Raw genomic sequence first — 22,355 nt, 5'->3', positions numbered from 1 at the left:
ATTATTTTTTTAAATTTTTATATGAGTGACTGAGATTTTCTATTATGTGTCTTTTGGTGAGTGAGCCTGCAGTGCCACAGCTGTTATTTTGTAAGTGGCCTGGTGGACCAGAATGACTTAAATAAGAAATTGAAGGAAAGATAAGTGTAGAGAATGTGGCAGAATTAAACAGCAAGGGATATTACAATGAGCAAATATTTACAGCCCACCTTACTTGTAGCTGCGGTGTTCTCTTTGTAGTGCAGTGTCTGTTCCTTGCTTCTCGGGTCATCTATTCTATTACATGCACAATCTTTATGAGGTCTCGCAGATTATAACAGCACACATCTCTTGGGAATAATTATGCTTCCTTTTATTCTCTGGAATGAATTACTGTGATCTAAATAGCCATGAGGGGGTATAGGTTGTAGGTTTTTAAGCATATGTGATGTTCACAAAGTAAATGAAGAAATAGTGGTATCTAATTTTTTTAATTGGTGCTATTTAACAATGAATAAAGGACTAAGTAGGACAGAATAGTTCCCTTGTAGATATTTTGTCAACTTATGTACTAAGAAATGTAAAAGCTACTCTGGAACAAGAGCCATCTTATCTGTAGTACAAAAGGCCGAGCAGAATTCAGTTCCTCAGAATCCCTTATAAAGAATCTCCAGTTATAGATGTGCTGCCTGGATTTAGCACTGCCTTAAAAGCGTGCAAGCTGACACGCGGCTTAATGGTTTTAAAGAAGCCTCTTACATGTAGTTTGTGAGAGTCCTAAATAGAGCATTATGGACTAAGCCCATGGAGGAAATACACATGAATGGTACTAGTCTTCTGTAGTTTTCTGAGTACGTTCTAACCACAATCATCATACTATCAGAACTGCATTTTTAATCTCTTTAACGATAAGTATCAAGGGAGGTTACAAGAGAATAAAACTGTCTAAAACACGCTGAACTTTAGAGTGGGAAATACTGCTTTTTGGCCATATGTCAGAATGCATTATAATTCTTGTTTAAAGTAAGTCTTAGCTTTGTCATGGTACAGCCAGAGGATACAACACTGATCACAGCTTAAATCTTATGAGTAAGATACGGATTACACACTTGAGCATTTCAGGATTAAGGCCTTCACTTAGTCTGCTGTGCGTTTCATCTGTTATCTGCATGTAGATGGTGTCTGCATTCCTTACAATCTCAGAAAATTCCTTGATTTAGTCTTAGGAGTATCTGAGCACTGAGGCTGGGAGTGCCAGAAAAGAAAACTGTCAGGCGAGGAGCAAAGCTTAGAAGAGAGGAGGCGTGCTGGGGTGCCTGCAAAAGGCTCCTGCCAGCATGCTCAAGACAGCTGGTGCTGGTGGCCTGAGCAGGACACAGACTTTCTCGTCCGGCCCCTCAAGCTCTGCCCTCATATATTTGTCAGCTTATTTGCTGTATTAAAAGCTCACGAGGACTGCAAGGTCTAACTTGAGGTTAGAGTCATCTACGAGTTCTGCAAGAGGGAGGCAGGGGAGAGCAGTGCAGTAGGGAGTATTCTGGTGATTTCTTCTAGTTATTTAAGAAGGAAGAACTTCCCCATTTGGGGAAGGCTGTCAAAATGGGCTCCAAATGCAGGCTTATTTGAGAAGGTGAAGTGGTGCCTTGGTTACACTGTAACGGAGCAGAAGCAGGCTGAACAGTAGAAGAATCTTCTGTTTAACTCTACAACCACAAAACGTGATGCACCAGCTGGAAATAAATTGAGGCACAACAAGTTCAAATTACAGATAAGGTATGAATTTGTAACAATGGAAGCAATCTCTGAACAGTGTAGATGATATACATATACATACGCATTTAACACAAGATAATGTTTTACTTGAAAATCTTTATATCAAGGTCAAAGACCTTTCTAAAACTTACGTTCTGTTTTGTCTGTGAGTTATTGAGCTTGATAAAGAAATTACTGGCTTTTCATTTTGTAGTTTGTACTGTGTTAAAGGCAGTCGTTTTATATATCTCTTGACGTTGCATTTATGAATATTCAATGTTAGCCCAATCACGGTCCCAGCCGCATCATTTTTCAGAGATGATAGAAGTAAGCTTGAATTGTGTCATTCCTGATAGTCTTATGGTTTGGTCTTCTGCCCTCCAACTTAGAGCATCATACCACACGCCACAGGTTGGTGTGAGAGTGAGCTTTTGTAGTGATTCTAGTATTGCAGAATTAGTTCTTTCCAGTGCCCACTTTAGCCTCTTGGAATGATGTCTTTTTTTTTTTTTAAATCCTTAATGACTTAATTCTCTTAATTTTTTTTATTGGATTTTTTTTCCTGATTCTCTGTCTCAATCCTGTGTACAATTCATCTCAGTCTTTGAGGTGAGGGAGTTTATAACTAAGGGGACCTGTGGGACTGGAGTTTCCTCCCATCTCAGCACCTCTCCTCTGGAAGAATATTGATTGTTTACCATTTAAGACAGATTGTTCAGTCAAGCTCTAAGAATAATACTAAGGTGTTGTACCCCCAGTATTTTAAATAATGCTTGTACTTATTTTATGTATTAGAGTATAACTTTCCTGAACACAAAACTAGCTGAATAGAACACGTTTATTATAACATTTTTCTTTTTCTTTGAATGTGTGTGAAAAAAATATACTTAACAAGATGTATTGCTTCGTATAGAAAATGAAAGGTTCTAAATATATGTTTCTGTTTTTACAGGCTAAAGCATATCTAAAGATAGCCATGGAAATAGTAAGACGACTGCCAGTACCTCCAGCTTGAAGTGTTTATCACAAACTAACCAGCAAAGCGATCTTTTGGTGTGACTAACACAAGAGTCCTGCTACTTAATTCTGTGGACACCAGTCTTTATGAAAGAGCTTTTCTGGGAATTAATTTATCAGAGTTTAAATTATGATTGTGATATTTACTGGTTTCCAAATCATTATTTGGCCATGTCCAAATGGATTCAAGTATGCAGAAGATGATAGACGATACGTAACTGCTGGATTGTAACGTCATCGAGCAAGAAGGGACAAAGTACATCTTTCTGATGTGCCCTGTTTTAAGGTCAGGAATGAAAAACAGCCTCGCCAGCCAAGCAGAATGAGGAGAAGGATGTCAAGATATAAGACCTACTTAAAAAGTGACATTTGCAATGCTATAATTTCTGTAAATTTTCGTTGAGCTTTTTACTTGCTTAACCACCAAGCTGACCTTAACCTGTGCAAAATTTTAAGTAGAAAATTCAGTTATGTAATTGCAGTACATGTTTGCATTCATCTTTAAATAAATAAAAGATAGATCTGCATATACTCTGAAGAATTCTTATGATGGATCATGAAAAAATTCATTCGTTATTGGATAATGTTCGATCATGAAGTAATTCAGTTTACTGGGTAATGGATGACATGACCCTTAGGCTTATTTCTTGACTGCTTTGCATTATAATGGACCCAGACAGAAGACAAGGTAACTGAGGTCTTTGCTGAAAATGCCAGAGCTCAGTTTGCCAGGGGATGCGAACATTCAAGATACATTAAATTCATGATTGCATATTCCTCTTACAATGCAGCAACTTGGAATTTAAGTGTAAAGATACAGTTCTGAAGCAAAGAAAACTTTGGTAATCAAACTGCACAGCCTTCTGGTTTTCTTTTTTTATTGCCTTATATTCTGTGATCTTTATTTTTGTGTTGGTGTGTTGAAGTAAAAGAATATGCCTTCAGGGAATGAGTTCCCATTCACAGTCAGATGTTTGAGCTGACATTTAGGCTTTTTCATCTACACAGTAAAGTATACGCATCCTAAACATACATCTTAACCATACAGGGAGCTTAACCATACTAAGGAGTTCTGCTATTGATCTCTGTGGGACCAAGATTTTTCCCTGTAGTCCAAATAATTATTCATACATTTTGAATTAGTTGTTTTTCCTTACTGAAGCGATACAAGATAAAAAGTTGGTATCCATTTACATTAGGAACATTAAAATTGTATTACCCGGAATTTAGATGGGAAAGGTAGGCCTAAATTATGGGTTGAATTTCAAGCTTAGTTGATTTTGCAAATACGTAAGTTATGTACTCCTAAGCCTTATCGTATCTTATTTTTTCTTCAAGTCTGTTTCTATACATGTACATGAGCCTTCCCTTCTGTGCACTGTCCCATGGGATCACATATTGGTGTTTTGTTTTTTCAGTAGCATGTTAGCCCAGGCCTGTAGAGTTGACACAAATACTCAGATCCTTTCAGTTGTTGAATAGATTTTACAAAAATTAAAGGTGGCTCAATGATCTGTTTTTTATTTTATTGATAACATTGTTTTTTTACTGAGTTTTCCTGTACATATTTTTTTCTGCTTTAGCTATTGTAATAGTTGATATTTATGTCTACAATTAATCCTGTGGTGGCTTCGGAATAGTAGAATCAAAATTTTCAGTGGGAAGAATGGGAAAAAGATCATCTTCTGAACCTCACTAAAAAAGTTTGTGAGTGTCTCTGACACCTAATTCATGTTGAGCGTGGGTGAACAATGAGCATACAGATACAAGGTTGGTTGTTTTTCCTTTATCTCGTTATTTCTTGGGTAGTTGATGGTTGAAATTTGCTTTAAATGTCCTTTTTTAACTCATTTTTACTTTTTTTCCTCCTGTAATGAAGCATTTGCTGTGTTGAATCTTTCAGCTGTAGAATTATTTTACTGCATTTTTATCAGTGAAAGAGGTTGTGATTAAATATGATCATAATTCGCTTCTAGCCCAATCTGAAAATTCATATTTAACATTTTTGTGGAAGGATTGCACAATATAACAGGTGAAAGGTGATTTATTGATTAAAAATTGTTGGTCATTTAAAATATATTTAGTTGTACAAAGAATTATCAGACTTAATAGGACGTTTTTGCATTTAAGGGTAACAATGTTCAAACCAAATTTAAAACAAGAATGTATTTGCTTTACTTTCCCCATTCTCGTGGGTGAAAAAGCATGTTTTCCAGTTCTGCTCCTGCAAAGGAATTGAAGGCCATTGACAGGATGTTATTGCTACCTAATGTTACAGAAACACATATTTTGTAAGTATGGAGTGCACTGTTGAATATTAATGACTTCTCATTTTATACTAGATCATAAAATCTCTGATACTCGTTATTGGATGGGAGGGTGCCTCAGTCAGAGGCTGAGCAGGAGACACTGGCATTTAACCACACGTTAATAAATACAGGTCGTAGCCTTGACACACAGTGGTGTTTGCTCTTTTTGGCTCCAATATTTTACTTTCATCTGTGTGATATTTCCTAGTGTACTGCTACGTTTTTTTTGGTGAAAGTGCTAATCCTGGCAATAGGACCCATCTTTCCTAAACTGCATGGTTAGGTGCTCTTTGCTCAGGAGCAGCGGAGACTGTTTTGCAATATTACTGTGATCATGAGTTACCAGCACGGAATTACCCAAGTCTGCAGTGCCATAAATTGCAACTACACACTGCAGACCTCCTGGAGAGGTATGGGGACGGAGGGGACCGTCTGTCCCTGCCGCCTCCTCTATGTGCAAGGTTCCCCAGGCCGCCTTGCAGCACTGCCCTAGCTGCGTGACGGGGCTGCAGTTGGTTCTTTGCTGTTCAATGCACAGCCCTTTGAGTAGTGAATACGGTTGTTTGCAGATAATTCCTGTTGTTTCTTGGGTGGGGAGACTATAGGCTGTCTCTTAACAGAGTGCATTTCCTGGCTTTCAGAAATTACACTTTTGCTGAAGTTGAAGCTCAAAGCAGAGATAAAACTGTTCGGCAAAGTGTTTTGCTATGAAATTTCCACTGCTACGTTCAGATCGCTGTCAGCTGTTTAGCCACGAAGCCCATGGTTTGTGCATTCCTTCAACTGGTAAATTTCTCCTCACAATAGCAACAACACTTTTCAATTGTTCTTTGAAGTTACCAGAGGAAGGTAGTTTACAAATCAATTTTTTCTCATTCAATTTGAGTTCAAACTACAATGCATTTTAGTTGCTGTGATTGATAATTATGGGGATGAAATTAGGAAGAGAAGCAGCTGATCTTCAGTGTAGTAACAAAACAAAAAGTAATTCTGAACTGGCTTCAAATTAGACTCACTTGGATCCAGTACGGCAGGTGATTTCCCCTGTAATATCCTTCCCTGAGTGAGTATGGTTCCCATCTGAACCCACTCCAGCTCCCTGTTGGGTTTTCCTGCTGGTGCTGCTGTTGGCGCTGGTTAGAGCAGGCTTTGGTCTGATGGTCAGCATCGTTCTGGTTGTTACTGGGCCCCGTACTGTACACCGCAGGCTGGAACAAAGGGGAGATAAAAGGGAAGGAAGAAGGTCGTTGTGCCAGTGGGAATATCTCCAGGTTCCCAGAAGACCCTTCCTTACTAACACCGGGCTTGCCAAGGGGGAGAATAAGTGTGGGAGAGAAGCGGCAGGAGAACAACAGCAAAGGAGAAGCCTCTGTTGCTTAGGTGAAAGATTAGAAAGCAGAATTGATTTGCAAAGGCACCTATGGTGCTGTGCAATGAGATAAAGGGGATTTAGGTGCTCCAGCTGTGCGGAGCTTCTGTAATAGCAACCGCGGCCCTAGAACTGGCATGTGAGCTCCTGACTTGGTGGCTTGGGTACTCCTTTAACAAAGGGAGCCAGGCACTGCTCCCATCTCTCCAGATGTCCTTGGTGTAGGTGGGATCTCCATGCTTACATGTCCACAGGGATTGCACTGAGGGCACAAAAACGTGTCTCGTGCCTGGCTTTGGCTGAGCTCCTAAACTTAGGAGAGCTCCTCAGGCATCTGGCTTAGTCTTCGCTAAGGACAAGCAAGGAGCATGCATCACTTCCGATAAAACTGTACTGCTTGTAGAAGAAATAAGGAACCGAGTCCTAATCACAGCTGACACTTTTATCTTAATGACTTGGGCTGGACTCTGATCCTTGCTCGCAGCATTGCTGATGAATTTTACTGAATGAGTCTGTGAACAACACGCCCAGCCCGTCCTTAGGGTGACTTCTGGCACTGCAGCTGCTCACAGGCTGGAGGAAAGGTGGCGACGTTCTGCTTTTGGTTTTGGTACCTGTGCATCAGCTGAGCTTCTCACAGCCACGTCTGGGCCGGTGTTGTTGCCATTACTCGCATCTAGCAGGAGTGCTTCCTGCTGGAGATGGGTAGGCAGAGCGGCTCCTGCCTGAGGACACGTGACAATAAGATGAATCTGAATTGCTGATTTAATTTCAGAACTGGCTTATAATGAGAAGACTTATTCCTTATAATGGGGATTATTTTTTATTTTGGTAGCATATCAGCGAGGGCACCAGTATGTCAGACACATATCAGGGAAACAAAGCAAAAGAAAAAAAATGATTCAAAAAGTAACTTTCAGCCTAAGTTTAAGAACTATCTTTTTTTTTTTTTTTTGTGGGTTCTGTTTTACATTATAAATATATTAAGTCTGAAAGAAAGTATATACAAAGGTCTGTATTTTTCCATTATCTTCGCATATGCAGTGAGGCTTTCTCTTCAGTGTGAAGAGGACAGGCACGGCTTGTCATTCCTCATGCACCTATGGCTCTGTTTCTCTGTTTATATGAGTCTGGATCTGAATACCCACTTTAATCAATGCAAATAAATGACTTCTCCTAGGGACTACGTGAGCCTTCAAACAAGCTAATGGGGAGAACATCTGTTGTCCTTTAATATTGTTTGGAGGACTCACAGATTTATTTGAAGTGCTTTCACTCGTACCACTGGGATTTTCTAAAACTTGTGTTATTTCCTGTGGTCCAGGGGTTGCTTCGTCTTTTCCAAGAGACAGACAGAAGACTTCTCACACTTGCCTACCCCACGTACGCTTCCTGCTACTAAGTAAAGGTCTATTTTAAGAATACAACGTTCTGATTATTTTTGATAGTGTTAGTTTATTAATAATAACCTTTTTTATGGCATTAGACTACTTTCCCCTTTTTCCTTTAAAGGATTTCCTTTTCAAATTAACGTTGAAGAAATACTAGAACATAATTTTAAGGCCCCAGTTGTCTGCTATTTGGTTGAAATAAAGCATGAAAAACTTATTAAGCCAAGCCTACACACTGCAGATATGGAGTGTTCCTCAAGCGTGTGAATGTTACAAACATTTTTACTTTAAGTGAAACTGTTAAAATGAACCAAAGTTGAAGAGCCTGAACACTTTCTTGCTCCGCAGTGAGCATTTTGACGGGGGTGTGAGACCTGTTTTGTAGGGTGTTCAGACAGGCCGGGCCGAGCTGTGTTGTTTTATCTGCTGGATCAGGAAGTGTCTGCGTGCCTCCTTCTCGAGGAGGGATTTCCATACAAACAGCCTTTGTCTCTGCTTCCTTGAGGCCTCTAATTAATTTCGTTCTAGATTGGGCCAGAGAGGATTTGGGTTCACACTCACCACTTCCTCTTGCCAGATAATGGGACCCAATGGCTATTTTGGAGAGTTACTTTTTAAAACGAGCCTTAAAAGACTGGGAAAATGTGCCTTGTAAGCATCTAGGCTTTGAAAACTCAGTCTAATAAAACCGCGTTTATTTGTGAGTGTCAGCACTGCTGCCATCTCTTTTGTAAAGCCTTGCTATCCTAAGCTTTTAGAAAACCTGTGAATTTGTGGCTTGTTTGCACTTTTTTTATCAATGCATGTTTTACAGACGCATTCCTTATTTAACGTAGATACTGCTGCTTCGCTTCTGGCTTAATTTCTCTACGATGTAAATAAAACTTTTTCTGAAGCAGATTTCCTTGACTGTAGGTAACACATCGAGACGGCTCTTACTCTACAGAAAGAAGTGATGGCACCGAATGCGGAAGATGCTGAATGCCATCTTCCCTCTTGGGTTGATATAGGAAATTGTAATCACTGTCTGTGTATGCTGTTGGTTTTGTTACCCCGATGGGAAATACAGCCTCACTAATAGAGAATGAAACTGCTGATGAAGTGCCTTTTAATTATTAAGAAGTGGTAGTTCATGAATGTTGAAAACAATACACATCAGAGGTCTTTAAATAAAGTATTCCTATTTTACACTTTTTAAAGTTCAGCTTTTAAGGCAGACAAGTGTAGTAGTGAAGACGTTTGGACAAACTCTGCTGATGCCGTGGATTGCTTTCCAGTCCTGAGCAGTTCTGCCATGTTCACAAAGAACGACTCACACAGCGTCAGTGTCTGTGTACAAGATGCTGTACATGAGTTTGCAATAGCGGATGGTAAGGGGGAAAAGTGATGAAGTGCCAGTGTTCGCCTGGAATGACCTCGTGCCAGGAAGCAATAGGAGTTGGTTTGGCACAGCAAAAATACGCGCAGAATTAGGTTTTTAGTGAAGGCAGATGGGTCAGGGCAAAGCAGGGGATGCCTTATTAGCTTGTAAGTGTGACTGGCATATGAAAGGAAATGTTTATACTGTCAGGAAAAAAAAAAAATGAGAAAGTAACTGTTCTACTTCTGACAGAAATGTACAGATAGGGAATATGTGACCTGGAATGCCCGGCACCCCAGGGACGTATTGATCCTGGTGCTTCGGAAATGTGGCGGGACAGAATAATCGGATCACTGCAGGTCATGGGGAATCCTGATCTGTGGCACTACTTTTTCATGGTAATGAAGCTACAGAAATGTGTATTTATTACAAGGCAACAGTTAAAATAACATTTACCATAAAATGTCACTTGAGAAATTAGACCAAAATAAATTAACCTGAAATTTCCTCTATTCCAACCCATTTTTTGTCAGCGCTATACAAAGTGTTTCTTGTTTCCTTTTTCAGCAGTTTACTGCTGTTGGTTGGTAAGATAAAAATAATTACGTACAGGGGCTCCTAGAGAGGATTGCATGCTTTGAGGTGACATTGTATAATTTTCTTCCAAATAAAACGATGAACAGTAGGGCTGTTCCCTATTCTCTGTTTTGTGTTGGGGACCTGCGATAAGAAAAGATCCCCGCTGACTGTCATTTTGGGTAGTTGGGTGGAACTCCTGTAACCAGTCATATCTTGACAGTACAAACACACAACCCTTACAAAGCTCTTTCTTTTTTTTTTTTCTTCATGAATGTCTTCATTAACCTTATCTTCCTTGGCATGGGAACAATATCAAACTGGCAGATAAAATGCCAAGGGCACGTGAGAGGCACAAGTTAATTGTCACAGCCAAGGACAGAAAACCTATCTGCTGAGCGCAGCTGCTAGTGCAGCGTGTGCGGGCACCGGTACTGCGGCAGCCAGCAGCGCTAAAGTGGTGCCACCGAGGTTTCACCTCCTTAGGTGGCTCCCGGGCTAGTTCTGTGATTTCATCTGGAGAAAGTTACACCCTGCAGCGGCAGCATTAAACCTTTAGACTTTATGGTCCTGTTTCCCTCACACAGGAAATGACTCACTCAAGTATTTATTCTTCGTGTTGTGATCAATTCTTCCCCGAAAAGTAGGAATCTATTTGCTTTCTGATGTATCAGTGCTTCTTATCAGACTGTGCCATATCCGTGTGCCAGGGTTGGCGCTGGTCACTATTTTATTAGTAGTTTGCGGGTGTCGTGTCTGTGGGAGCCCAGGTGCTGTGTAATGCTCAGGAGCCCTGCTCTCCCCTTGCACCTGACAGGTGTCACGGCCTGCGATCGCTGCTTTGATTTGCTTCCCTTAGAAGTAGTGCTGTGGTATTTGTAGTCAGTATTTTGTGGGGCCCTGCGTGGCAGAAGCGTTACCACCGCTCACAAGAAGTGCAGGTCAAAGGCCGCACCAAGAACGGCCCCTCGGCGCTGGCCCCTCAGCGCGGACATCTGTGCCTCGTAATGGCGGCTCCCTGGGAAGAGCCTGCTGGGAGACGGGTGGAAATGGCAGCACCGTCTGCCCGGCGTGGTCTCGAAGGGCTCCTTAGGGCCCTGGGCACCCAGATAAGTGAGGGCCGATAACAGGGTATGAGGAAGTAGACTTCCATATTGTGTTCAAACGTGAAATGGGGAAGGAGGACCTGGAACCTCTGTGCTGTCTCCTGGCCTTTTCACAAGGAAGAGCCCTCCTTTGAAGGGGTGTAAACTATGGGTTTTAAGTCGCATGGTTTTGGTTTTGGTAAACTGTGTCTTTATAAAAAGATAAATGGGGTTTCTGTGCACGTTTCATCCATACCTATGGCTACGTGTTATTTTTCAATTAGGTTGAATATGCACTGATATTCTTGTGTTCTCATACCCTGGTTGCCTGCTAATGCACTGACCACTGATAATTTTAGTGCTACTGCTTACCGTGCCGTTTTGTAAAGTAGGTAATTATTTTGCAGTACCTCTTCTGCTTTTCACTGGGGCTCTACTACAAGTTAAAAATAAAAGTAAATGTGATTTGTTTATTGGCTAATTTTATATTTTCAGAAAACCCTTTTCTTAATTCTAACGTCTATTAATCAAGCAATACTTATGAGAAACGTCTTCCCATTTTGCTCTATTGTCCACATTCTTTTGAAAGAGTGTGTTATCCATAATCTCTAAAAAGAACTTTTCTTTTAAAGAAGTGATAGTGTTAACATGTTCAGCTGAAAACCAAGACTCAGAACTGCTGGCAGTACAGTTTTATAGTTTCTGATGGGGCACATGAAATGCATATTTTCTGTAACCTGTGCTCTCCAGCTGAGTACCACTGAAATACAAAATAATTGAGTCTGGCATTCACGGACACGAGGAAGTTGTCAACATAAATGCAAAGAGGGTAATTTGTTGTTTGCATTGTAGCAGAGAGATGGTAAGAAGTTGCCTGCATTTCAAAGCCAAGCGATAAGAGTGGTGATCTCACTGCAAACTAGAAATTTTATGACTTCTAATCTCTGATTCTAAATAATAAGAATTCATTTCACTCCTGTGATGTGTTGTGGGGAACCAGATCATGGTCTCTGTAGGTGGCCAGTTACTGCTTGACAAGTCATGCGGCGGTGAGTTTCCTAGCAATTAATGTCTTCCTCTTTGAGAGGATTATTGCAATTTAAGATCTATTGATTGGCATTGCTGTATACAAACAATTTTATTCAACTGCTGAAATTGCTTTAAAACCCATTCCTGAATGTTGACCTGCAGCAATTTTGTCCCAAAAGACATCTATCTAAGACTCTAATTTGACGGGTGGTCCAAAATAATTGACTGATCTCCAATTTGAGGGGCACACTTTTGCTTATGCATGGGGAGGCATAGATTATAAGGTTGCATTGATTCACCACCCTGTGTAGGAGACCTCGTCCGGGCTCGCTTCAAGCTCGGCTTCTCGTAAGGGAGTTTTGAGCACTGGCACTCTTTTAACAAGCTACAGTGGAAGATATTCTTGTGCAGTAGGGACTCTGCTAGAGCAGAAGTACTATCAAGGCTAATTCATCCTGGAGCGTGTATTAACTGCTCATTACCAGTGTTTGTCATTATGTTTTTTCAGCTGTTGTTTTGATGTAAGCACAGTCAAGTGATACGACAGCAGTAAATCACACTGCTTTTAGAGGGCTAGGTGCAGTTAAGTGTATTCCCGGCTATTAGGAGTCATCTGCAGCCTAGCATCTCTGGGGCTCAGCGATGGGCTGAGCAAGGGGAACCCCATCTCCTGGAGCCTGCAGGGAGGGCACAGCCCATCCCTGCTGCTTCGCAACTGGAGTCCGCCTGTAACTCCCTCTAGATTCAAATCAAGGTCAGGCTTTGCAGATCGCTTTTAGATTGTGGCCAGCACTGCCTGCCTGTTCCTTGGGACGGGTTAGAAATGTGTGCGTCAGATGTGTAAGATATGGAGGAGGAAGATGGTGACAGTTCTCAAGTATTTTTTTTTTTTTCTGACAGTTCAGCATCCGAGCAAAGTCACGGCTCTAAACTTTTCAGCAGCTCTGCGCAAACATTTTTGTGGCATTATGACTACCGTTTCCCTGTGCTCCATCAACAAAGTTGTTTGTTTCTTTAAGTGGCTGTACAAGAATGAACACATAGCTGTTTGTCTCATGATTATCTAATTATCTTTGATACAAATTAAGAGGATTAAAAATTCAGATTATATTTGTCAGAAATTTGCTGAACTGTTTCTTTGCAATTTATCACAAATGTAAACTGCATCTGTAGAGAGGCAGATATGAGAAAAATAAGCACTTATCTCCCTTACTTTCATAAAAATTTTCCCCGCCATAAGTCAGTGATTTTCTTTTCCTTGACTTTTATTTTGTCTTTCATCATTTAGAAAGTAGAACTTCCCTGCTTCTTACCATTTTCTGCTTTCTTTAGACAACCCGATTATTCAACAGGGAACATTGAGCCAGGTCTTACAAGCTCTAAATAGGAAGAGGCTTTGGAGCCAGCAGCAACGTTTTGGGGAAGACTTCAGAATGTGCTAACCCCAGCAGTACGTTCATTTGAGGTAGATGCAGTTATTTCTCTCTTTACCAGAAAATGCCCTTTTTTCCTTGGCTATCTCTTCATGAAAATACCAAGAAACTTAAGTTCCTTATTTGTTTCACATTCAGTGCTGCTCCATGCAATATTTTAAAAGAAGCTTTTTTTTCAAGATGTTAACTTATTGTTCTAAAATATGCATACATTTTTCTTTACCTTATCAAAATAGAATTGGTAACATTTAGGCTTCAATTTTCAAAACTGAATGAATTGCAGCTATTTATTTCATAAGGATTGTTATTCCCAATTTTTGTATGTTGTCATTGGTCACTGTTAAAGTTATTTCTTTGCTTCCTATTATGTGCATGAATTTGAAATGCTATGACAAAAATAAGTAGGTGTGCAATTGATTTAGATCTCTTGCTAAATATTTAATGATAGGATATATGCCAGATATAATTGTTTCTAAATTAAACTGTAATTGATTGTGACTGCTTTTGTAATGTTCTCTTCTAAAAGCGCACTATTTATATTTCAGGATATGCTGTAATTTACATTTATAACAATGTTATTTTGATCTAGTTTATGCTAATACTGAGTATTAAAAAAAAGGCAGGGGGGTGAGGGGTGGGTGGAGAAATCCTCCTCTCCCTTTTTAAAGCACAATGGGGTGGCTAGGTAAAGTAACACATGGGTAAGAAATCAGCCTTGCAACCTCTGCTCTTTGTGTCTTGTTTGAGATGGCTTGATCTGATACCTCTGGAGTCTTCCCCTGAAATCTACAAACCAGATAGATCTGTCACAACTGTTATCAGTAGTGGCAAAGAAAATTCTCACTATGTCTTGGTAGATGTCATCTGAAAAATCCACTTTATGTTATATTGCTAAAATAACATACAAGGAGATGGCATAGATCACAGCTTGGATTAGGTCGCTGTCGCCAGGGGGAGGAAACTTGGACTTTAGCCCAATTTTGTAATGTTACAAAAACATACAGGAGGAGTGGAATGACTTCAGTCTCTAACACAACTACCTTAAACTGCACTTAGTACAAAGATATCATTTTCATTTGCATCTAAAACACTTGATGCCTGCATACCTGGAAGGTATAATATTTCTGCAGAAAATACCCACGTACTTCAATTTGGCGTACAAAAGAATGCCTGCTCCAGGGAACAAACAGGTCTGAACTAACTGAATGCCTACGAAGAGATGTAAACCGTACTATCAAAATTATTCAGAAGCTTTTACACTTCAGATTCCTCTGTGTCTATAATTTCAGCATACATTCACCAATAAGGCAATTGTGTAGCTACTTTTATATAAGGACACAACACCTGGTGCGTTTGTGTATGTATTGTGCCTAATAATGCTCCCCCTAAAACCTGTATGCTTTCACAGTTGCTTTACGTCTTCACCTGGCTGTAAAGACCCAAGGTAACTGGCAGTAACGAAGCATTGCTGCTGGCACTGCCTGCACCCACGTGCAGTGGAAGTTGCTGCTGCGCCTCCCTTTTAGTAACCCTGAGTTTGTTCTGTGGAACAAAATGTACTTCCTAAAGAGCTGTAAGATAAGCGATATCTTCTTCAGCTGTTGTGCTAAAATAACCAAACGAAGGCCCTACCTCAACACTTCTGAAGAATTTGATTTTTCCTGTTCCTTTAGTTCGGAGCACTATTCTTTTCTCCTCATCACCATCCTGATGGTATCTTCCTGAGTGATTGCTCAGTTACTTTTTCTGCTCTACAAGAGATAATACAAGAAGGAAAAAGTTTGTGATTTATTATTGCTTTTACAGAACAATTAAAATACTTTTCCTATTAAAATAGTATTATTTATATTGGATTAAGCTGGCTAGATATGACTCATGTAAGAATGGAAATGCTTTTTTTATGGAAGCTCACAATCATTTGATTTGGAAAATAGTGAGTGGAAATCACTTCTAAAGAGGAAAGGTCCTCTTCAGCATGTAAAAACAAATACTGCCTGCTATTCTTTAAGAACAATAGTTAACTATCCATCACATGTATTTCCAAGTCACTTGGCACAGGCTATTTTCCCCATGCAAACAAACATCTAAAAATGCTTCTGCTTCTGCTCATTAGCATAAACATCTTCAACAACACATTGAAAGTGACTTCTACATCTGGTTGCCTTGTAATTTATTAATAAGCACATGCTGTTTAATAAATTATCTTTTTTTTTTTTTTTGTTAAAAGCATTGAGAGTTTATGTTTGGGAAATAGTTGTTTTTATTTTTTTTCTTTTTAGACAAGTAGTTGGGTGTTAGTAGTTGGGTGGGTTTTTTTAGTTCTCTTTGTATCTGCTGTAGATATCTATATTTTCTGTCAGTATACCAGGTACTGCACAAAAAAGGAAGCTTTGCAAAGGTCAAGGAGAACACCTTTCACGACAATGAGACAGAGAAATGCAGAACAGGGAACCCAGCCCTGGAAGGTCACACTGATTGTGAATAATTTAAAGCAAAATCTGTGCTCAGTTTTGCCTCATGATTTTGCATGGGAATGGTGGCCTTAGTCTGCAACAGTCCAGCCGTCAAGGTTTTTCATCTAGCTGTTACTGATTTTATTTTAGATCTGGTTAATTGGAGTTAACTCTTTCACCATTTGGATTTGTCTTTCAGGGTTGCTTCCTTGGGGCTTGGAGCTTTGATGAGCTAGTTACAATCTCTGTTTTCAAGATGCTTTTATATATATCTCCTTATATGCACGGCGTACCTCCTAGAGAAATTATAATAATTATCAAGCTGGTACATGGTCTGGACACAATAAGTATCAAGCTGGTACAGCTGGTCAAGCCTGTATATGGCCTGTCAGGGTGCCTGGACATTTGTAGAGTATTGATTTTCCTGCACTATGTGCATTAATGGGAAATTTTAAATCCGGAAGTCTTTTACTGACCTACTGCTTTAAACAATATTGTTTAGCATTATCAAAACAGGGATCTGAGTGATCGACAAAGGAGTTGACTGTGTGAGTGCTTGGTGCCTTTGCAAAGCTGGAACAATTAAAGCTGAGCAAGAAATGACAGGGAAGTGCAAAATGGCTTTTTATCCAAATTGAAACCAGATGATCTAAGAAACCAAGAGGTTCCTCTCCTGTGACACATTTCAAATAGCTCTCACAGACTTCAGCTGGCATCACCTGATGCTATAAAGAGAGAATTGTGTCATTGCTGGCCTTTTCTGGCTTTATTTCCAGGGGAAAAAGAGGTCGGAGTGGCTAAAATAAAGTCAGCATACATTTTCAAAAAGGTTAGTATTTTAAAACACCTGTTATGTATTTCTTGATGTGACCTCCGCTTGTAGGCAAACAAAAGCGAAGGTGAGAACAGACAGCCAAGAGCTAATATTGACTCAGTGATCCCAAGTTCAGTACTGCCAAACCTGAATTTGCAAACCATCAGGCTGCACAAAACTCATGATCTGCTTCGGGAGGGTAATAAACAAATAAAAAAGAAACGTTTTTTATTTTCCTACTTTTTTATTGAGATTGTGTTCACAAATTTCTCTCTGCAATTGTGGAGACTAGAACCTTGCTGTTTTGTTTTAATGAATACTAAACTCCCAGAGTTGCAGTATACAGGAGAAAAAATAGGAGTATTTTAATTAAATTGTAAAGTTGGCAAAATTGCATGTTGTGGAAATGCAGGGTGAAAACCCATTGCTATTAAATTATTGCTTAGATACTGACAAAAAGGATTTGTTTTCTGCAGCCCTATTTTAATGCAGTTGCTGTGGCCATGGGCTGAATAAGGCTGTAATCAATGAAAGGCTAATCAATGAAAGAGGAAATCCTGTGGCAGCAAACAGACTGGCTGCAATGCAACAAACTATAAATGTCGAGTGAAATAAGATCTCAAAGAGAGTGACTCTTTGAACGGGTTCACATCTCCTGAGTTAGCTAGACCAAAGTGAAAAAATGAGGGACTCTGCTGGATGCATACACTCTCATGCCCGTTGACATCAGACAGACACAGAAAATTACCCTCCTGGAATGCCATCCCTTGCCATAAACTTCATATTGACTTCTGGGGGAGGCCCAAATCTGTCCTAATGGGCGCAGGTGCTGCAGCAGTAGCAGGCAGCAGCAGGATGGGTGGTTCAGTGCACGGCATCTAACCTCCTCCCAGCACCTCGGTGAAATGGCTACTGAGGGATGCGTGCAGTACGTGAACTGCTGTAATTCCTGCTCTTTTTTACCAAGCAGACCACTACTACCAACACTGAGACTGAAGTAAGCTGTGTCTCTGACGCGCCAAGTAAGCTGACTGAGAACTTTCTGTAAAAATAGTGTTTCATGTAAATATATGAAATAAATAAATAAATATTGACTGAATAAAACCCAGCTAATTTACATACTAATTTAAATTTCTCTTCTTTCTCTCTGCCTCCCGTCCTCCCCTCCTTCCTACTGCCTTTTCCCTTTTGTTCCTCCATTTACCAGTACTGCAGTCTTCCTATGCCTACAGCATCTCTCAGTCCCAGCTTTGCTTCCTTCCTGACTGGCATCAGGTGTTCAGAGATGCAGGAGTTACTTTGTATGGCTTACACACAACCTCTATATCTACCTTTTCTTTTTTTAGCTATGTAATTACTTTTTTTTTTTTTTTAATCTCAAAGTATTTACAAACCCAAGCTCTCTACTTTTGTTTCCCCAGCCTTGGGCTGTGCTTCTGCCGGGCTTGTAAATATTTTAAATCAAAAGATTCTCATTTAATTACGTATTAAGAAATTCTGCTGAGCTTTTCCCCTTCTCTTACAATCATTCATCTTGATAATGCTCCTAATGTCCTCGTATTCAGGTGATATCTCAAATGTGCATAAGAAACCTGAAAGGTGAAGGGGTGACTGATTCTTACGAATTCACTTTTTTGAGTTTTTGTTCAGGGTTTTTCTTCACACAAACTGCTTTCCTATTTGTACTTCCTCAATTCCTTCTTCCGTGGTCTGCTAGCACAAAGAGCTTCTCAGTAATAACAGCCTTTGTGTGTGGTAAAGGGCAAAGAGGTGAGATACTTCCATCCAGGCTGGAGGGAGAGAGATGAAAAAAGGACACACAAGGAAGGATATTCACAGCATGGGCACTAATAACTGGTGCCTGCTAAACACTTACAGGTCGGTTCTTCTGGCCATGTACAATGTCTTGATCACAGTTGCCAAGTGAGTCAGTATGTTTTCTGTATAAACTTAGAGGTATGACCCAAAGAGGCTCCTGTGGCAAACGACAGGTCTTACAGTTGACAATCGGATAGATTCCTGCACTATTCATACCATCGATCTCTCGCCCTGAAATCCCAGAGTCACCGACTGCTCACGCAGACTAGGAAGTCCCAGTTTCTCAAAGGACCAGCCATTTTCCATTTTCATTAGGTGTTGGTGTGCCTAGTTTTGACCATGCTTATGACATATCAGTCCCTGGATGCTCCTTAAACACAGCATCCCCAGGGTTTCTGGGAATTTTGTAATCATTTTTTGACATAATGGATATTTGAAATACTGATAAGATCAGCACGCAAAAGTTGTTTGGGAAACAAAGAGAACCACTCGCTCCATATCTGTGAGGAGCAGTGCTTCTCCCTTCCCCAGCTCACTTGCATGTTTCAGCTGGGGTAACTGACCTCTGGTGTTTTCAAACAGCTCCACAGCTGCTAAAAGCAGTGACTTAGAGTTGCCATGGCTTTGAGGCTGAACAGTTTGTTGGAACAGCTTGTTCTGGATGCCATCTCCAAGCAATTGGAAGAGAAGAACGTTATGAGGAGTAGTCAGCATGGATTCACCAAGGGGAAGTCATGCTCGGCCAACCTCGTTGCCTTCTATGATGGCATCACCAGCTGGGTAGATGAGGGGAGAGCAGTGAATGTCATCTACCTTGACTTTAGCAAGGCTTTCGATGCTGTCTCCCATGACATCCTGATAGCAAAGCTGAGAAAGTGGGATAGAGGAGCGGACGGTAAGGTGGGTTGGGAACTGGCTGACTGGCCGAGCTCAGAGGGTGGTGATCGGCAGCGCAGAGTCCAGCTGGAGACCTGTGACTAGCGGTGTTCCCCGGGGGTCGGTGCTGGGTCCTGTCTTGTTCAACATCTTCATTGACGACCTTGATGAGGGAATAGTGTCTGCCCTCAGCAAGTACGCCGATGACACAAAGCTGGGAGGAGTGGCTGACACACCAGAAGGCTGTGCTGCCATTCAGCGAGACCTGGACAGGCTGGAGAGATGGGCAGGAAGAAACCAAGTGAGATTTAATAAGAGCAAGCGTAGAGTCCTGCACCTGGGAAGGAACAACTGGACGTACCAGTACAGGCTGGGGGACGACCTGCTGGAGAGGAGCTCTGAGGAGAAGGACCTGGGGGTCCTGGTGGATGACAGGTTGACCATGAGCCAGCAGTGTGCCCTCATGGCCAAGAAGGCCAATGGGATCTTGGCATGCATTAAAAGGAGCGTGGCCAGCAGGTCAAGGGAGGTGATCCTCCCCCTCTACTCTGCCCTGGTCAGGCCTCACCTGGAGTACTGTGTCCAGTTATGGGCTCCCCGGTACAAAAAAGACAGGGATCTCTTGGAAAGAGTCCAGCGGAGGGCAACAAAGATGGTACGGGGCCTGGAGCATCTTCCTTATGAGGAAAGGCTGAGAAACCTGGGTCTGTTTAGCCTGGAGAAGACTGAGAGGGGATCTCATCAATGTCTATAAATACCTGAAGTGTGGGAGACAGAGGGATTTGGCCAACCTCTTTTCAGTGATTTGTGGGGACAGGACAAGGGGTAAGGGCCACAAGATTGAGCACAGGAAGTTCCGCACCAACATGAGAAAGAACTTCTTCACAGTGAGGGTGACAGAGCACTGGAACAGGCTGCCCAAGGAGGTTGTGGAGTCTCCTTCTCTGGAGATATTCAAGGCCCGTCTGGACGCCTACCTGGGCAGTCTGCTCTAAGGAACCTGCTTTGGCAGGGGGGTTGGACCCGATGGTCTTTCGAGGTCCCTTCCAACCTCTGCAATTCTGTGATTCTGTGAGGCTGAAGTGGTTGTTGTGATGCTCCCAAAAGTGGTGGAGAGAGAGGAAGAGATGGAGAGAATAATGACTGTTAATTTCTTAGTTTTCCCAACTTCTGCTGACTTCCAGCGACTGCTGAATGTCGATGTTTTTCCCTCTGGGTCTGAAGGACTATCGTGGGCATTCAGGGAATGGGTTACTCAGCTCCAGATTCTGGATGTTTTTATTGCAGAGGAAAAGTGAAGAAGACAGACATGGTCTCTTCACTCTAGTGTCCTTTAATAAACCATAATCTGCTTTGGAAGCTTGTTTCTGTATGCTAATAAAATAGAATTGCAGTTCTGAAAAATGTCAATATCAGCACAGTAAACAGACCTTTAGCATGCAAGAAAGAGATGTTCATAACCTCTTACGCTCTAGTAATCACTGCTGTTAATTAATAAGTCTCCGTTATCTCTAAATTGAAGTAATACTGCGAGCTACTTGTGCTGTCTGCTTAGCTTTACTTTATCGTCCAGTCATTTGTCTCAACAATGACTAACCTAGATGCCAAGTCCATATGCAAATATGTTCCCCTGCTCTTAGGGGACTGTTAGTTAGCAAGCTGCCCATTTAATTCTGAACACGTGGGAGCTGCTGTGTAGTGTGAATATGCTGGCCCAGCAGACTTGTTCCAGCGCCAAAATGCTTCACAATCAGACATAATTTTTCAGTGTCACATTACCTTTCAGAGAACTCTCCTGACATGCACAGCCTTTTGTTTTCCTCTCTCTGAACCATCATTAGGTGCTCAGAGATCCAGGAAGTGAAAGCTACCCTGAGAGCTGGGAGTTCTTTACATGGCTTGCATGCAGCCTCCCCTCTCTTCCAACTCTGAGGTGGAAATGACCATGAAAGCATTCAGTTGTCATGTTTTTGCCATTCCCTTTAGTTTTACAATGGCCTCTGAACTTGCATTTTGGAGGATTATACTGGGAGCCAAAATATAGATAAAATAAGACCAAAAAAAAAAAAAAAAAAAAAAAGAAGCAAACCCTAATTCTTTTAGGGCACCAGTATCAGTTGGTATCTAACAGTATGATGCCGGGTGTGATACCTTAACACACCATACAACACCCTATCCCTATGACCCCAATTTACAGTGGGGTGTAACCAAGGAGTTTCAGCCTGATCAGGGACAAGCTGCACATACCACTACATCGAGCTATGAGTGCCTTCAGGCCCCTCGGGTGGGAGGACAAAAGCAGCTGTATCTCCCACTGAGGTGTCAGAGAGCTCACCAGGCTGGAAACACCAAATCAATGTATTTTCTAGGCTCTTATCTGGACTCTCTTCCCTCAGCACAGCTCACTCTTCAGGCTGCTGTGGGCAGTTCAGTGATAACAGCAGGCTCCCCAGGGTCCGTGGCTACTGTGGGGCAAATGGAGCTCGGTATCTTTATAAGAAGCAAAAGGTGAACAGATATTAAATAATAAGGTAAAAGGTAAGAATAGGGCACTGCACTGTCATTGCTTGTATTAAATCATGCTATTGATTTAATCTTTGTTCTGTTTTGTCTGTCCCATTTTTATGGACCGTATTATTGGCTCAATATATATTAGATACTCCTGTAGCGTTGCACTGACATAGCTTTGCCTACCTTTCTGTGGGGCTCTACAGCAGGGAAACTGGCAGGAGCTTTCCTTTCTTCAGCATTCATGCCCACCTTTATGTGGTTTGTCACTCGCCGAGGATGGAGCAGTACCCACTTAGTGCTGTGCTCTGGTCAGGCAGGATGAGGTCTGTCAAAACAAAATAAAAAAAAGCATTTTTTTTTTCCTTCCTGCAGGGCTAAGCCACATTCTGAGGCTTGAGCTTCAGCAGGGTAGTGAATGGGACTTGGTATTTTAAAACTAGACAGAGTGTGCAGCCCTTTCACAGTTCGTGGTATCATGGATGGTTGCACATTGTGCTCCTAGCAATTTATTAGTCTGACGTTTCACTTGCTTTCACATTTTTGAATGAAGAGTTGTGCATCCCCAACAGGCTAGGGAAGCCTC

At 41.3% G+C, this 22,355-nt stretch overlaps 1 protein-coding gene across 6 annotated transcripts in view; it reads left to right on the top strand.

The window, feature by feature from the left end:
• Positions 1–3,275, top strand: part of NUBPL (NUBP iron-sulfur cluster assembly factor, mitochondrial) — an 89,957-nt gene extending 86,682 nt beyond the window's left edge. For all 6 annotated transcript variants that reach the window (XM_083837146.1, XM_083837145.1, XM_083837147.1 and 3 more), the window contains one exon: positions 2,684–3,275. In XM_083837146.1, coding sequence (XP_083693272.1) covers positions 2,684–2,746 — 63 coding nt within the window. In that variant the 3' untranslated portion in view covers positions 2,747–3,275. The remainder of the gene's footprint in view (positions 1–2,683) is intronic.
• Positions 3,276–22,355: the final 19,080 nt, after the last annotated feature.

The sequence above is a fragment of the Anser anser genome (genome assembly GCF_964211835.1).
Source record: "Anser anser genome assembly, chromosome: 5".
NCBI lineage: Eukaryota > Metazoa > Chordata > Aves > Anseriformes > Anatidae > Anser > Anser anser.
This window is presented reverse-complemented; position numbering and strand designations above follow the sequence as displayed.